The following is an 18,493-nucleotide window of genomic DNA, read 5'->3' on the forward strand; positions in this document are numbered from 1 at the left end:
ACCTGGAGTGGAACGCGCTGTTTGCGGTGCGGTAACAACCAACACGCCCGAGGGTGTGCTAGAGGCAAATGTTGCCACACATTCCGGCGCCAACATAGCATGCCCACAATTGCTTGGCAGATCAACACAGAACGCAACAGGCAACATAACGCGCAGCATATTAAGCTCCATAACACACACACACGTTCACAATCCTCCAACCCTGAGGCTGAGGTACAAAAAGATGATGGTGTGCTCCTGTAAAAAAGAAAAGCTGGAGACTTGTCCTACTCCCTGCCCACCATTTACCTCTCGTATACATTGTGATAAGCCTTTTCGGGAGTTTGCACAAGTGCCTTTAAATGTTTGGAGGCCATCCATGCTAACTTTTCCATAATTTCACCTTTATTGGATTTCATTTGGAGAAGAGGAGGGAGAAGGAAAGGGAAATGGGGAGGGAGGGAGAGAGAGAGGGGGGTGTTCCAATTTGCCAGCACCTCTGCGTCTCTTTATTATTTGTGGGGACCTGCTGCGTCCAAATTGTCCGTATATTTCCTGCACGGTGGACTATGTTTCTAAACACCTTCACTGACCATAGAGTTTATCTGAGAGTGAGAAGATAAAAAAAGCAATTAAAATTGAAAATGCTGGAAGGGCCCAGGAGGTCAGGTATGTGTGGTAAACGGAATTTTATAAAAATATTCTTGGTGAATAATACATAAATAATACAATCCTTCTTTGTGCTGAACCGTGCAATTGTATTGGCTTTTAGTCATCATCTGCTACTGGTTAATCATTTGTAGCTGCTGCTAAAATAAGATTTGCGGTCTCAGAAATTTTGGTTATTCATTAAGATTCCAATGCGGTCAATGACAGCGTTCCTATACAACTAATAACATCTTGACTCAGCATTGAAGGTTATTTGAATTAAAGCTCGATACTATTACAGTACCAACAAAACGCTTCCAAATTGTAGGCAGAAATTTCGTTGCAATTGAGAGCTGAGCTAAATGGGGAAGAAAAAAAACTATTTATTTAATATCGAAAGACAAACTCCCACAAGTCATACTATGGTGAAATCAGCACAGCGATTAAAGGTAAACTCGGTGAAAGGACATAATCATTTATCAACCTCACCTCTGGGTCACGCTCATTCGTGGGATTTTTTTTCTTCGACTTCCAGTCTCCTGCGGATGTGAGTGTGTGGATAAGTTGCTCTGGTGAATTCACCACAAAAAAAAACTTTCCACCGACGGCGCTTTGCCCGAGGAGAAATACCAGCTCCTATAACACAGAGGAACCTGCAGTTGAAGATCACCAGCCGACCGACGCCAAGCAACAAAACCACGGGTGGGTTTGATGCCACTGTTGTTAAATTGTTATTTAAAGTACAGCCCCGCAAGCTTGGGGCCATTTTATGTCTGTGGTGATTGGGGCTTGGGGGGGGGGTGGAGTTAGGGTTCAGAGAACAAGTGGTAATGAAACAAAAACTGAAAACGTTGGAATAACTAGACAAGCCAGGCAACATCTTTGGAGAGAAATCCAGGGTGAACAGTTCAGGTTTTAGACTGGGAAAGAACCCTGTTCTGAAGAAGTTTCTAACCTGAAACATTAACACTGATTCTCTCTCCACAGATGCTGCCTGACTTGCTGAGTTATTACATCACTTGTAGCCTGAGTTCCAGATTTCCAGCATCTGCGGTATTTTTCATTTACTGCAAAATGTATTGATATGTAGCAGTGCCGCTCTGTTATTTGGGCCTAAGGTGTAAGATTGGAGCTTACTTCTTTTAAGAAGTAGAAAATTTGAAATGATGACCTTAGTGCATCTTTGCAATAAGACTATTTGGCTTCATCAGAATCAGAAATCATAATTAATATCAGCAGCACATGTCTTGTAATTTGTTTTGCAGCAGTTGCACAGTGCAATACATAATAGAAGAAAGTGAATTACAGTGAGTATATATATTAAATAGTTAAATTAGTGCAAAAATAGAAATTTTAAAAAATATTGAGGTAATGTTCATGGGTTCAAAGTTCATTCAGAAATCTGATGGCAGAGGGGAAGAAGCTGTTCCTGAATTGTTGAATGTGTGCCTCTAGGCTTCTTTACGTCGTTTGTGATGCCAGCAATGGAAACAAGGCATGACCTGGGTGATGGGGGTCCTTAATGATGGATGCCACCTTTTTGAGGCATCGCTCCTTGAAGATGTCCTGGGTACTACAGAGGGGTAGTACCTGTGATGGAGCTGATGAAGTTCACAACTCCATGTAGCTTATTTTGATCCTGTGCTGTAGCCCCCCTCCCACCCACCCCACATCCTAGACAGTGATGCAGCCAGTTAGAACGTCTTTTCAGTAGCCAAATACTAGCATAAAGTTACACAACTATAGGTACAGTATTGAATCAGGTTCTTGGCCCTTATCCCTCCCAACCTTTTCTATCCATGTACCTGTTCACGAAGGACTATGTAAAAGTTTGTTGGAACAACTAATAAGCAGATGGTTGAAAGGGGGTCAAAATGCAAATTATTTTCTCATCTTCCTGTCTTCATTGCAAAAGCACAGGAACATGTAATATTCTCTTTGTAGGGAAAAATATCGAAGTGTATGTTTTTTTAAAGCAGTGGCTGTTTTGAGCCCTGTTCAACTGAAGTGACCATTCCTTAGGAATAAAAATCACATTAATGAAAATATCACCAGGCATGGGAGAAGTTCTCCTGTTTGAGAAAACTAAAGAAATTGGGATTATTCTATACAGTATTGAGAATTGGTCTAGACCATACAATTCCATGTTGCTGTGTCATTGAATGAGCTCTGTGGAACGGCATTGAAAATGGACCCAATGGTAAATTTCAAATCGGAATTCGATATACTCTTAAAAATGAAAACCAAATGCAGAACTTGGTAGAAATTACAGTCCAGTGGTGTTAATTTATAGTCTTTTAAAGGGCAGTCAGCAGAAGACCATAAACTATAGAAGCAGAGTAGTACGGGTCTAGAGCTACCAAATGCTCCTCATACATTAACCCTTTCATTCCCAGGATAATTCTGATCATTCTTGTGAACCTTTCCAATGCCAGCACATCCTTTCTTTGGGAAGGGGCCCAAAACTGCTCACCATATTCTGTGTTTGGTCTGACCAATCTCAAGCTGAGTTGCCTAAAATAAAATTGAAAGGTGACACAAATATTCACATGTCAGGCAGCATCTAAGGGAAGAGAGAGTCAATGCTTCTGTCCATTCACATTAAATCAGAATCGGGTTTAATATCACTGGCATATGTTGTGAAATTTGTTGTGTGACAGCAGTACATTGCAATACATAAAAACTGTAAATTACAGTAAGTATATATTTTAAAAGTTAAATAAGTAGTGCAAAAAGAGAGGGAGGAAAAAGGTAGTGAGGTTGTGTTTGTGTCCATTCAGAAATCTGATGGCAAAGGGGAAGCAAGTATTCTTGTATTGTTCAGCGTGTGCCTTCAGGCTTCTGTACTTCCTCCCTGATGGTAGCAATGAGAAAATGGTATGTCCTGGGTGATGGGGGTCCTTAATGATAGATGCCACTTTTTGGAGGCATATCTCCTTGAAGATGTCCTGGTTGCTGGGAGGCTGGTGCCCATGAGGGAGCTGACTGAGTTTGCAACTATGATGACCTGAAATTCGAAAATGGAGAATGGTCTGGATGTCTCTACAATTTAAAGCACATTTCCAGATCAGAGTGAACATTAGTAACCTCAGATTTCCAGCACTTCCAGTAGTTACTTATTGAGATATGGTGTGGAATAGACCCTTCCAGCCCTTTGAGTTGTGCTGCCTAACAGCCCCAAATTTAACCCTAGCCTATTCTCAGGTTAATTAGTGATGGTAAATTGTCCTATCAACCAGTGCGTCTTTGGACTGTGGGAGGAAACCAGGGCACCTGGAGGAAACCCACATGGTCACGGGGAGAACATACAATCTCCTTACAGACAGTTTGGGGAACTGAACCTGGGGTTGCTTGTACTGTAAAGCATTGTGCTAACCACTACACTACCATGCCTCCCCACTACTCTCCCATGTCACTGATTCCCTTTCTTTAACATGAGGGATATTTCAACCTTGCTCTACCTCTTCCTAAATTTTGTGGGTTGCTCAGATCCAGCTGGAAATACGAACCACTAATATGATTGAAAATCATTAATCCCTTATCTGATGCAGGCAGGTCTCTCTAGGCTTTGACTCCCTAAGTTACTCTCCGCTAGACTCCTGAGAGCAAATGAACAAGATCTTTTTCTGTCCCCTGCACGCTCTTCCCACAGAAGCAGCCTGTCCCCTGAGTATTGTCAACATCTGTTTTATTCTAGCTTTCCAGCAGCTGCAGCATTGTTTTTGATGGTCCAGCACGAGTTGGTCCCCATCACACCAAACAGCAAAGTACATAAACCGGAAACAGCCATCAATGTATCACTAGGATGATCTTTGGTGCTGTAATTTTTTTCCTCTGTGAGAGCGCTTGAAGGATGAGTGACAGTAGGATTGATGAGTTTACGGGTGTTATTGAACTTTTGGTTACAACACAGTTGAAGGTCATCATTTTGACTTTGCTCCTATTGGTTTAACATAGCCAGCCGCACTCTTCCTGCTCTCTCTCTACTGGAATGTACACTGTGTGATAGACAAGGTAAGTCAGTGAAAAAGCAGTGGAGAGGTTTAGACAGCACACAAATATAAGAATACAGTTATGTTACAACGATGAGTATGCACATGTCGATGTAATTTGTAATATGATAAAGAAGGCGCAAGTTCTGTTTTATCGGCGTGGACTATGCTTTCCTTTACATGCTTTGGCAGTGAATCTTGTTTGAGTTGCGATTAGCCGAGGAAAATACTGTAAAGAACCAGCGGATCTGAGATGTAAGGCGTTCCTCTTATTCCATTGATAACATGCAAGGATTACAGAACTCGTTTGTTTAAGATTATGAAATGACATTGGCACGGATACAATGATAAAAAAAATTGGACTAATTTATTCAGGTCACTTATGTCACGGTGCGTGAGCAGTCAATTAGTCTCAAGAAATTAAATGGTATTCTATTTTTAAGTGCCGTTAAAATGTGAGATGGCTATTTACATATACGCCACCCGCACTATGAAGGAACGTGATTCCAAAAGTAGTTTGCGTTGCTTTCTGCATGTCTAAATATCTCCGTTGCAGCAGTTGCCCAAAGAGGGATGAAGCCAAGTCCAGAGTATTTAGTGTTAAAATGCCGTAGGGTATGCTCTGAACTCTGGCGATACCCTGTAAATCTTTCGCATCTTTAAGCAAAGCTTTGCTGTATTTCACACGTTGCATTAAATTTAATCACCAACTCTTTAAATACATTAATCTGAAATCTGGACTTTGCCTATGGAAGCAGAAGCTGGACTATTAACTACAACAGAACAATGTTTCGTATTCTCAGATATTACAAAGGACCTATTCTTCAGAGACATTGCCATCTTAAGTGTTCACGCATCTAGATGTATCATTTTGTATCCAATGATTATTTTATCCAAACGCAGAGTTTAGAAATACTGATACTGAATGTGACATTAGCATTTATCTCAGGATTTAATTAATCTTTAAATGCCTAAAAATAAAAATTAAAATAAGTGCAAAGTACAGGTCACTCAAAAGTCTAAATGCACGGTCTTCTCCTATTGTGACATACTACAGTACAGTATGTGTAAAATTTAAAAGACCTCACTGTAAACCCCATACAGTGTAAAAGCATATGACAAAATTTTGAGGCATTCACTCTGTTACATAGTCATTTAAAATTAGAATCAAAATGAAAATAGCTACACTCGGGCTGGAGGAACAACACCTTGTGATCAGTCTGGGTAGCCTCCAGCCTGATGGCATGAACATCGATTTCTTGAACTTCCGGTATGCCCCCCCCCCCACCCCAACCTTCACCGTTCCCATTTACCCCTCTCACCTTATCATCTCGCTCTGGAGCTCCTCCCCCTTTTCTTGCTTCCATGGTTTTCTGCCCTGTATCATGTTTCCCCTTCTCCAGTCCTGTATTTCTTTCACCAATCAACTTCCTAGCTCTTTATTTCATCCCTCCCGCTCCCGGTTTCATCTATCACCTTGTGGGTCTTCCTCCCCTCCCCTACTTCCTTACTCTAACTCCTCATCTGTTTTCCTCCAGTCCTGATCGAGGGTCTCCGTCCGAAACATCGACTGTACTCTTTTCCATTGATACTGCCTGGCCTGCTGAGTTCCTCCGGCATTTTGTGTATGTTGCTTGGATTTCTAGCATCTGCAAATTTTCTCTTTGTGGTCAAAATAACCATTCTATCAAATTCCAAATGGTCAATGGCAAAATTAATTCTCTTTGGAACCTCTTCCTACATTACCTTTTGCACAATCAGATGTTTGTCTTGGCACCTTAGTTATTTGTCAGTCTTTGTGTGTAGTTTTTCATTGAGTCTGTTGTAGTTTGTTCTGTTGTGAATGTCCGCAAGAAAATGAATTCCATCCTGAGTCTTTATAAGGCATTGGTCCCACTGCACTTGGAGTACTGCGAACAAGGGAAAATAAAATCTGCAGATGCTGGAAATCTGAGCAACACACACAAAATGCTGGAGGAACTCAGCAGGGCAGGCAGCATCTATGGCGAAAAATACAATCAACATTTTGGGTTGAACCCCTTTGGCAGGACCGGAGTGTTGTGAACAGTTTTGGGCCCCTTATCGAAGGAAAGATGTACTGGCATTGCAGGCGTCTAGAAGGAGCTTCACAAGAATTCTGGGAATGAAAGGGTTAAGATGGGGTCAATGTCTCCCATCCACTACATAATGTACTGGGTGGGCACAGGAGTACATTCAGCCAGAGACTCATTCCACCGAGACTGCAGCACAGAGCGTCATAGGAAGTCATTCCTGCCTGTGGCCATCAAACTTTACAACTCCTCCCTTGGAGGGTCAGACACCCTGAGCCTTTAGGCTGGTCCTGGACTTATTTCATAATTTACTGGTATAATTTACATATTACTATTTAACTATTTATGGTTCTATTACTATTTATTATTTATGGTGCAACTGTAACGAAAACCAATTTCCCCCTGGGATCAATAAAGTATGACTATGAAGAGCAATCATGACCTATACTCACTGCTCTGGGCTTGTACTCAATGAGGGTGGAGGTGAGGGGAATCTCATTGAAACCAATTCAATACGAAAGAGCGAAGATATGGAGAGGATGTATCCTATAGTGGAAGAGCCTAGGAGCAGAAGGAACAGTCTTGGAATATAGAGGCATTGATTTAGAACAGAGATGAGAAGGAATTTCTTTAGCCAGAGTGGAGAAACTGTGGAATTCATTGCCACAGACAGCTGTGGATGCCAGGTAATTGGGTATATTTAAAGTAGAAGTTGATCTGTTCCAGATTAATCAGGATGTCAAAGGTTTATGGGGAGAAGGTAGGGGGATGGAGAGGGATAATAAATCCACCATGATAGAATGGCCCAATGGGCCAAATGGCCTTATACTGTTCCAATGTCTTGTGGTCTCAGGGTAGTATATGGTGACATAAATGTACACATTTTGATAATAAATCTACTTGAAAGTTTTGAACTTGTCTAAGATGCCAGCAATTTTCCCCTATAGCTTTCTCCATCATGCTTTCCTTTAAGTACCATAATGTAAGTTATTCTAACTACGCCATGTGGTAATTAGTTCCACACTCTACTGATTTTGGGTAAAAATATGCAAATTCTCTTTCTGTATTGTTTAACTCCTGGTTTGGACTCCCCCACTGAGTGGAAATTTTTCTAAGTTTACCATAAGTAAACCCTTCCACTGTTTTATCTACTTCATCACACCCTTTCACGTTTCTAAATGAAAAAGGCTACCGCCTTTTCATTTGTTCTTGAGGGCTATAACCTGCTGGTTCATGGACCTTGTAAATCACATCACGCTCGTAATGAATCTGAACCTGGGGATTGCTATGTTCTGGTCAGTCTCGATATGAAACTGAGAAAATCCACTCAATTTCAACAGCAGGCAAACAAAATGGCTTAAAATCAGAAAATGCTGGAAACAGCCAGAAGTATTTGTGAAAAGAGAAACATGACTTTAAGTTGAAGACCTTTGCTCAAAAGGTGAGCCAATTCTGACGAGTCGTCTTTGACTTCGTATTAACTCAGTTCCTCTTTCCAAAGCCCTTTGGGTACTTCCATTATTTTCTGTTATTTCAGATTTCCAGTGTCTAATTTTTTTTTTGACTTTTCATACAAAATGGCTGTTGACAGCTGTTCTAATTCCTCTGAAAGTCATTCCGTCTATCAGGTAAGCATGTATCATTGCTACTTGTTCAGTGTAATTATGGTCCCATTGTCAGTTCATTTGGATGTGGCCCAAGTGCGGAGAGGGGGGACACTGAAGTGAGTCGATAATTCACTGACTTTAACACTGTACGAACGAGGCTTAGAGGGAAAGGCAAACAAACGCTAGGCCAAACTCTCAAATGGATAACAATGCCAACACAGCAGCTGAAAGGAATAACTAAACATAAAGCAAATACCGCTAGTCTTCAGCATCAGTTGACTCGACAGTCCAATTTCTCAGGCAAGCACGAACACAAGAAGGCAGGTTAATGTGCTGTGCTCAAGTCTCGACAAGCGCTACGATGGAAACAATAGAGTTAAATACCATCACAATGAATTAATAATGAGCTGACAGGTGTATATTCATAAGCGAAATTTCTGAATCTGTGATTGTGACAGTCCTCCTCCCTAGGCGCAGCCCCTGAGGCGCCGCGGACCTGTGCCCTCTGGAATTTCCAGATGAGCGACTTGTCCAAGATGTCTTTCGCCGGGATCCAAGAAAGTTCTTCAGGACCATACCCTTCCAAATTCACAAGGTACCGGACCTCACCACGTACCTGGCGAGATGCCAGGAGGCGCTGCACCGTATAGGCTAGGGAACCAGCTACCAAGTGGGGAGGGGGGGAAGGTGGGGTGACTGGGGACAGGGGAGAGGTAGTAACCAGCTTGAGCTGGGAAACAAGGAATATTGGGTGGATCTTCAGTGATGCTGGTAGACGCAATCTATACGACACCTTGTTGACAGACTTTTCCACTACAAAAGGTCCCACATGGCGTGGAGCCAATTTATGGATCTCAATTTTCAGGGTAAGATCCCTTGATACCAAACAGACCTCCTCTCCTGGCTTTCATGGCCTTGCCTGTTGACGGAGTTGATCAGCCTGCCGGACATGTTGTTTCTGTGCGCGCAGCTGAGAAGCCCTGAGAGCCTTGATATTCTTGCTGCCAGCTCGATAGGTGAGGATGAAATTAAATTGTGTGAAGAAGAGAACCCACCAGTCTTGACGAGAGTTGAGTCTCTTTGCATCCTGAATGTAAGAGAGGTTCTTGTGGTCTGTCCCCTCCAGCCAGTGCCGCCATTCTTCCAGGGCCTCCTTGCCAGCCAAGAGTTCCCAGTTCCCAACATCGTAGTTCCTCTAGGCTGGAGTCAAGCGATGGGAGAGAAAGGCACACGAGTACAGCCGGCTATCCGCAGAAGAGTGCTGAGAGCACCGTTGGTCTAATGGAATACTGCCGAGGTCGTCTTGGTGGGCGCATTCATGGGAGCCGCGATACAGCCAAAATTCTGGATGCAGTGGCCATAAAATTTGGCAAACCTATTGGCCGTACCTGCTCGACTGCAGATGGTTTGGACCACGCTGAACTTTACTAGGGTCCATTTGAACACTGGATGGGGTAAGTATATAGCTTAAATCTGACACCTCGTCTTTATGGAATTCACATTTCTCGGGTTTGGCGTACAGGCTATTTTCAAGGAGCGGTCTGAGTACTCTCCAGACATACTGGGCGTGTCACTGATGAGAGCGGGAATAGATAAGGATGACCTCTAAATACACTAACACAAACGGGTTCAATATGTCCCTGCGCACATCGTTAACCAAGACCTGGAATACAGCGGAGGTGTTGAGCAGACCAAAAGGCATCACAAAGTACTCATATGGCCATTAGAGGCATTGAAAGCAGCCTTCCTTTCAGCCCCTTCCCTCATGCGAACCAGATTGTAAGCGTTGCGCAGATCAATCCTGGAAAATATGGTTGCTCCCTGGTGATGTTCGAACGCAGACGGCAGCTGAGGAAGAGGGTAGCCGTTTTCACAGTGACGTTATTCAGGGTCCGATAATCAATATAGGGACGGAACTTGCCATCTTTCCTGTTCACAAAAAAGAAGTCTGCTCCTGCCAGCAAGATTCATGGAGGGATGAACCCCATGGCCAATGATGTATTCCTCCATGGCCACTGTTTCAGGACGAGGGAGGGAAAAGAGGTGGCCCCGGTGAGGACTCTTGCCAGGTATGAAGCCTATTGCACAGTCATATCGCCAGTGTGGGGGCAGGGTGGTGGCCTTTCCTTTACTGAAAACCTCAAGGAGATCCACATACTCACCCGGAATCCCAGCCAGGTCCACATCCTTAGCTGACACAGGAGGGAATTCATGGAACGGACCCAGACAGATAGACAAGCTTGAACTGGACCCAGATAGGTAGACAGGCATGCCGGTCCCCACTATTGGAGTACTTTTGGAGACCAATCGATGTGTGGGTTACGTCGGATAACCAGGGAGACCAAATACCAATGGCAGTTCAGGTGAATCAACCAGATTGGAGAGTTCTTCACTATGATTGCCTTCGGGCACAAGTTGGTGGGGTTGGGTGGAAAGGTGGATTAGGCTGGCGCCCAGAGGTCGACTGTTCAGGGCCTTGATGTTAATCTTTTCTCTCAATTCCCGAGTCTGAACCCCCCAGCTTTGAGCTGGAGAGATGTCCATGAGATTCCCGGCTGCTCCGGAGTCGATAAACTTAAGTTCATGGGTCTGAGGTCTCTACAACAAGGAAGCTGCGAGCATTACACAGTTAAGGGAAGCTGACTGAGGAGAGAACCGACCTGTCAGGACTCCCTTCCCTGCTGACTGGTATCTTATTGGATGCTTGAGACATGCCACCTGGAAATGTCCTGGATCGCCACAATAGAGGCAGGAACCTGTTCTCCTGCACTAGTACAGGCTTTTTGGCACACGAGGTTGTGCCATTCTTTTATCGTACCCTAAGATCCATCTAACTCTTTCCCTCCTACAAAGCCCTCCATTTTTCCTATCTTCAATTGCTACATCATCTGGTGGTCAATGGATTCTGAATCTAAGATCATTCAAATTCAGGAATTGGTTTAAAATCCAAACACGATTTGCAGATGCTGGAAATCCAAGCAATGCACACACAGTGCTGGAGGAACTCAGCAGGCCAGGCAACATTTATGGAAAAGAGTACAGTTGACATTTCAGGCTGGCCTGAAACATCAACTGTTTACTCTTTTTCCATAGATGCTGCCTGGCTTGCTGAGTTCCTCCAGCACTGTGTTTATGTTGGTTAGTTCAAAATGGTACTTTTATGTCTATATGTTATAAATAAAATGATAAGAACATTTATAATTATTTTTCATATCTTTTCAAGAAAATGTCTTTGGAGTTTGCATTGTAGTATCATGGTTTGCACAACACTTCAAAGTACCAGCGACCCAGGTTTGCTGTCTGTAAGGGGTTTGTACATTCTGTGGCCATGTGGGTTTCCTCTGGGTGCTTGAGTTTCTTCCCACAGTCCAAAGACATACGGTTGGTAGGTTAATTGGTCAGTGCCAATTATCCTGTGGTTAGGCTAGAGTTAAATCTGGGGTTGCTGGCTGGCGTAGCTTAAAGTGCCGAAAGGGCCTGTTCTGGGCTGTATCTTCTTAAAAAAAATAAAGATACTGTTATCATAATATTATAAAGAAACTACCAGATATCATGAAATTAACAATATAACATGTCTGAGCCTATTAAGAAAGAAACATTGAAGTAAATTTAAGGGATTATTGAGCCAATTGGCCATGGTTAACTCTGGAGCAATATTTGTCTTTTTGATAGAATAACAGACTGAATCTGAAAACCTTAAATGGGTTCACTGAGGTGTTCCCACAATATTTGGACTCACTTTCAAGAACTCTTCATCTCATGTTCTTGATATTTATTGGCTAAATCCTGCGTCAGTACTGACTATGTAAATAAGAAATAGCCAGTATAAACAGTTGCAGGAGAGGAGGTGAGGCAGGAGCTAGTAGCTAACAGGTGGGACCAGGTTCCTCTACCGCTGCGATGGGACATGTCAGTCTACGGCCTCCTCTACTGCCGTGATGAGGCCACATTCAAATTGGAGGAGCAACACCTTATGTTCCATCAGGTTAGCCTCCAAACTGATTGTATGAACATCGATTTCTCGAACTTCCAGTAATAATTCCTTCCCTCTTCTCATTCCCATTCCTGTTTCCCTCTCTCACCTTATCTACTTACCTACCCATTACTTCCCTCTGGTGCTCCTTCCCTTTTCCCTTCTTCCATGTCTTCTACCCTCTCCTATCAGATTCCCCCTTCTCCAGCCCTTTATCTCTTGCACAAATGAACTTCCTCACTCTTTCCTCACCTTCCTCCCCACTCCTGGCTCCATCTATCACCTACCACCTTCCTCCCCTCCCCCTTCCCGCCATCTTCTCGTTCTGACTCCTCATCTTTCTTCCCAGTCCTGATGAAGGGTCTCGGCCCGAAATGTCGACCGGTCACTCTTTTCCACAAACACTGCCTGGCCTGCTGAGTTCCTCCAGCATTTTATATGTGTGTGTTGCTTTGGGTTTGCAGCAACCGCAGAGTTTCTCGTGGGTGTAGGGGAATGATGGGCAGATCGAGCTAGAGGGCTTGACTGTGTGTGGGTGTGGTATAAACTGAGCTAGGAGGTGAGAAGTGGAGATAAGAAAAAGCTACATATACCTGAGTCTGATAAGTAAGGTTGGTTTATAAATGGAACCTGATAAGGAATAGACTATAGGCAGATGGAATCAGTACAGGAGGAGCTAAGAGTCCCAGTGGGTTATGTGTCTGGGTGATGGTTCCTGCATAACCCCAGTGTTCTTTCTTTCCTCTTCTGATCCATCCAGATTCTCTAACCAAACACCACTCCCCACTCCCCAACTCTCACCCTCGTTACCCAGCCTCTTTCCTCTCTCCTACCTGATTCCACCTGCACATCAACATCATCTGTTGGCTACTGCCTCACCCTTCTACATCATGTCTCTATACTAAATCTCTCTCCTGTCTAACCTTCAGTCCTGACACAGGGTCTCATCCAAAAACACGGACTGTCCCTCTGCATCCACAGTGCTGCTCCAGTCGTTCGCTTTTTTTGCTCCAGATTCTGGCACCTGCTGTCTCTTGTGTCTTCATCGTGTATTTGCAATTTATCAACAGGTAAAATTTAGCAATTATCAATAAATTATGGGAAACGTTCAATAGTGTAGTAAGTTGTAGAGTCATAGAAAAGTACAGCACAGAAACAGGCCCTTCAGCCCATCTAGTCCAAGACAAACCATTTACACCACCGACTTTCATTAACCATAGTCCTCCATACTTCTGCCATCCACTAATCTATCTAATCTTCTCTTAAAAATTGAAATCGAATTTGCAAACATAACTTGTGCTGGCAGCTTGTTCCACACTCTCACGATCCTCTGAGTGAAGAAGTTTCCCCTTATGTTCCCCTTAAACTTTTCACCTTTCACCCTTAACCTATGACCTCTGGTTGCTACCTGCCTAATGAATATACTAATTAGCTGTGACTTCATATCAATTCCTTCATCAGGTCAGGCAGCATCAAGGGAATGAAATGAACAGTTGATGCTTTGGGCCAAGACTCTTCATGAGGACCGTGTCTTTTCATCGATGCTGCCTGAGTTCCTCCAGCATTCTGTGTATTTCCGGCATCTGCAGAATCTCTTGATCCATCCCTTCATTATTTTGATAGAATCATTGCTAATGCTTATGAAGATGATTTTTGGGATTAGTGATGAAGATCAATTTTACCTCCTTTCCTATAGGTCTCATTGACGTTGGACCTGCAGCTGGAAGACAAAAAAAAAAATGAGGGGCTCGCTGGAAGTCCTTTTGGGTTGGATCACTCTGTATCTGCTGCTGCAAGGTAAAGACTAATGAACTTACAGTATGTGAGGGAGAGAGTCTGAAACATGCAACAATGTCTTCCTCGTATAGAAATATGTGGTTGCATATGCTTAGGGGGTGTGGCACGTGGCCAAGTGGTTAGGGCGTTGGGCTCACAATCTGACGGTCGTGGGTTTGAGTCTCGACCAAGGCAACGTGTTGTGTCTTTGAGCAAGGCACTTAATCACGTACTGCTCCAATCCACCCAGCTGAAAATGGGTACTGGCAAAATGCTGGGGGTTAACCTCGCGATAGACTGGCATCCTTTCCGTGGGGGGTAGTCTCAGTCGCTTCACGCCACAGAAGCAGTCATAAGCACCGGCCTGATGGGCCACAAGGCTTGGGGCAGACTTTAACTTTAACTATGCTTAGGGGTACAGAGGACGTGGAGTATAATGGAGAGAGTTTTTACAAGATGATAGATATCATTTTACATGGGTTAGTGTTGCACAGAAAGAAAGAAGCCTTTTAGCTGGCTTTGGAAGAACTTTCATCTTAATTCTGCTTTCCAGCTTTTCCCAAGGGTCACCAATTTATTTTCCTTTTTCAAGTTTATTTCTCTTTATGGATAACCTTTCAGACTACTGAATGGTAGAAGGACAAGCTGATGTGGGTAGATAACTGTGGAGGAGTGGGTATATTTTGCTTATTTGTTACAAAAGAATGATACCAATCGATTTTTAGAACTGTTTTACTGTTGTTACAAGTTAAATTTTCCTCTTTGAAAAATTCAAAATTATTCACAATTTTCCAAGCAAAGTTAGTTAGCCATTCATTACGCAACTGAAGTTCCTCACTTCTCAGTCATTATGTTTACAAATACCTTGGAGTACCTGTGGGTGCTTTATTTTGGTTTCTGGCAATGGGATCTGCCAGCTCCATTGCACGACAAGCAAACCTTTATGCTGCAAATTTGTCATGCTTTATAACACAGATCTCCACTTTGGGGAGAAGCTGATTTTCAATGATGGTTGTTTCATTCTGCCATTGAAGAGAATCCATATAAATTATCGAGCCAGCTCGGGTTATTTGTTCACAGCCTTGCAGCAGAGTCTGAAATAGTTTTCATCAGTCACGGTAAGGTTGAGGTGTGAGATTGGCTCCTCCGGCAGTGGGAGATTCAAGGCATCCTGGATTGTTTGGAGGAATACCGCCATTTCATTTCCTGAATCGAGCAGTCATTTCAATGCAGGGAATTGATGTTCAAAACCGTACCCTTTAGATAAGAGAGTTCAACAACCTCGCTGGTGATGACATAGGCACACCTTGTGATAGTAATTAGCCTTTGGAACAATTTTTAAATCCTGAAAGACAAAAGTGCATTGAGAACAATGCAGCTTCCTATGTTGTCTTTTTTTTCTATGCTCTTGATTTAAAAATTGCCTTACAAATTCATTTTTTCCCCTTCCTTCCTTAATCTTCAGAAGGTCATTGGGGGTATTACTGCTCTGCCATTTCGCAGAAATGTAGATGGAATTGACCTAAGCATGATTTGTTATCTCTACAAAGTACAGGAACACCGAGAACTCAGCACGTCAATTAATCAGAACCACAATCCACCGCAATGGCTTGTGCTCTGGCACTTCAATGTCAACAAACATTCTCTTTTTTTTTATTGCTGCCTCATGTTACATAAAACTATAATTCCACACACTCCGTACGTAATAAAATGGTCACGGAGTGCATGTTTGTGGTCTTCTGCTGCTGTAGCCTAACCACTTCAAGGTTCAATGTGATGTGCATTTAGAGATGTCCTTCTGCACACCACTGCTGTAAGGTGTGGTTACTTGAGTTATTGTCACCTTCCTGTCAGCTTGAACCGTCTGGCCATTCTCCTCTGACCTCTCTCAGGGCATTTTCACCCACAGAAATGCCACTCACTGGATTTTTTTTGTCTTCACACCATCCCCTGTAAACCTTAGAGGCTGTTGTGGGTGAAAATCCTGGAAGATCAGCAATTTCTGAGACATTTGAACCACCCTGTCTTTCACCAGTAATCAATCCACTTTGATCACATTTCTTCCCCATTCTGGTTTTTGATCTGAGCAAGTGAACCTCTTGACCAAGCCTGCGTGCTTTTATGCATTGAGCTGCTGACTGGCTGATTAGATATTTACTTTAACAAGCAGTTGCACAGGTTTACCTAATAAAATGGCCACTGAGGGTATATTTGATTAATCTTAATGGCTCCTCCGGAAGGGTCCTTGGAAGACAGGGAAATAAGTCAGGTTATGTGCCAGTTTAGTTTTTTCTGAAGACATGCTTTTCACAGTATGTTTTGATGTACGTATGATAAATGAGTGAATCTAAATGATTTTGAGTAACTTCAGCTTGGTGACCTATTGAACAAAACCACACACTTTAAATAAGACCTCGCTGATGATGACATGTTGCTGCTATTTGGGCTGGTAACTCACTGCATAGGCACTGGATTCCTGGAGCCACATACTTTGCTTAGTCTATTGGTCAAAGAAAAGATTTAAAACTATAATCATGCAGTGTTGGACATTTTTCTTAATCTTTAAGAAAAATTCAAGGGGATGTGCATATTCATCATTTTTCAGGTGGAACAAACCATTAGAAAAAACATATGATTTTTCAATCTGAGACTATCTTCTCTTCATCCCCTCTTACAACATGTACCTGTTCATTATGCCATTGGAGGATCCTGCCAAAATAAAGGCACAAATCTAATTTTCAAATCTAATGCTGAACAGAAAGGGAATTTATAAGAAGTAATCACGCAGCGAATGTAGGGTATCACTTTCAGGGTCTCAGTTCTTCGCAGTTCTCACCTGCATTCAAACCATGGCAGAATTTATCTCTTCCACCCTTCCTTTGGTTTTCTTCCCCAGACAGTCGCCACATTGTAATTACGTCGAAAGTATCGGAAGTCCGGCTGGTGGCGCAATGGCGTCAGCGCCGGACTCTAGAACGGAGGTTCCCGGGTTCGAACCCAGTCGGAGCCGCTCCCAAGTATGCTTTCCATGCGTACCGGGTTGAGGGTCAAGATCACAACTCGACCTCATAAAATAAAAGGGAAAAATGCTGCAAAATGTCTGTGTGGGGGTGGGGGGTGGTGGCGCGCCACTCAGTCAGTCCTCTCTCTCTCTCTCTCACTCTCATTCCGCGCCTTGTAAAGGCATGAAAAAGACATCGTCCCACCAACATCGCACACGCACAGGCACACGCATGCACACTCCAAAAAAATAAGTATTGCCTAACGTTTCTACCAAAAGCTGGTGCCTGGTGTGTTCTTTGTATTCATAGGTACTGTGGGTTACTAATAAAGAACCATCTTTTGGAAGAAATAGAACTTTTATTTAACAACAACCACAACGTGTTTACAATACCATGTTAAGAAGAGCAGTGTTAAGAAGAAATCGCAAAGACCTCAAGAAAGAGCCAACTTCAGAGTTTCAATTAACTGATGCAGACCAGACAAAACATGGAAATAACAACGAAACACAAGAACTGTGTGAACCACTTAGAATGTCTACTCGTGTTCATAAGCCCCCAGAGAGACCTATAGAGACATGTTAAATTATGCATTTGCTCTGGTCAATGTTGCTAATTGTTTTTCTTTTTAAGGAAAGGAAGATGTGATATGAAGTGTAAGAACGTGCTTGGAGAGAGTTCTGACCATGCACAGGAATAATAGAAAGATCGAGAAACATGGTATTGTGAAAATGTTGTGGTTGTTGTTAAATAGAAGTTCTATTTCTTCCAGAAGATGATTCTTTATTAGTAACCCACGGTATGTATGAATATAAAGAACACAACAATGCCCAAATTTTAAGTGTTGTTGGTGACATCAATCCTTGTTGCTACCAAAACGTGAATTACACAGACTTGTGTAGTGTTAAATCTCAAAATTCAAAGTAAATTCTATTATCAAAGTACATTTTTGTCACCACATACAGCCGTGAGATTCGTTTTCCTGTGGGTATGCTCAGCAAATCTATAGAATAGTAACAATAACAGGATCATTGAAAAATCAGCCAGAGTGCAGAAGTCAGCAAACTGTGCAAATAAATGCAAACATAAATAAATAGCAATAAATAACAAGAACATGAGATAAGGGGTCCTTAAAGTGAGATCTCCTTTTATTCAAGAGCCTGAAGGTTGAGGAGTAGAACCATAGAACAATACAGCACAGAAAACAGGCCATTCGGCCCTTCTAGTCTGTGCCAAAACTTTATTCCACTCGTCCCATTGACCTGCACCCAGTCCATAACCCTCCAGACCTCTCCCAGCCATGTAGTAACTGTTTTTCAACCTGGTTGTGTGAGTCCTGAGGCTCATGTACCACCTTCCTCCTGATGGTAGCAGTGAGAAGAGAGCTTGACCTGGGTGGTGGGGATCCCTGATGATGGATGCAGGTTTCTTGAGACAATGTTAAATGTTAGATGTGCTCAATAGTTGG

At 42.9% G+C, this 18,493-nt stretch overlaps 1 protein-coding gene across 6 annotated transcripts in view; it reads left to right on the plus strand.

The window, feature by feature from the left end:
• The first annotated feature begins 934 nt into the window (after positions 1-934).
• The window catches only part of LOC140209747 (organic solute transporter subunit beta), a 40,481-nt gene continuing 22,922 nt past the window's right edge, over positions 935-18,493 (plus strand). Inside the window, exons 1-3 of one of the 6 annotated variants that reach the window (XM_072278168.1) lie at positions 935-1,329; positions 8,736-8,872; positions 13,947-14,047. In XM_072278168.1, the coding sequence (XP_072134269.1) occupies positions 13,990-14,047 (58 nt within the window). In that variant the 5' untranslated portion in view covers positions 935-1,329; positions 8,736-8,872; positions 13,947-13,989. Of the gene's footprint in view, positions 1,330-4,515; positions 4,642-8,735; positions 8,873-13,179; positions 13,321-13,946; positions 14,048-18,493 lie in introns of those variants that run through there. The other 5 variants (XM_072278167.1, XM_072278166.1, XM_072278165.1 and 2 more) reach the window with 5 other exon arrangements.

This window comes from Mobula birostris, chromosome 14, assembly GCF_030028105.1.
Source record: "Mobula birostris isolate sMobBir1 chromosome 14, sMobBir1.hap1, whole genome shotgun sequence".
NCBI classification, from domain to species: Eukaryota; Metazoa; Chordata; class Chondrichthyes; order Myliobatiformes; family Myliobatidae; genus Mobula; species Mobula birostris.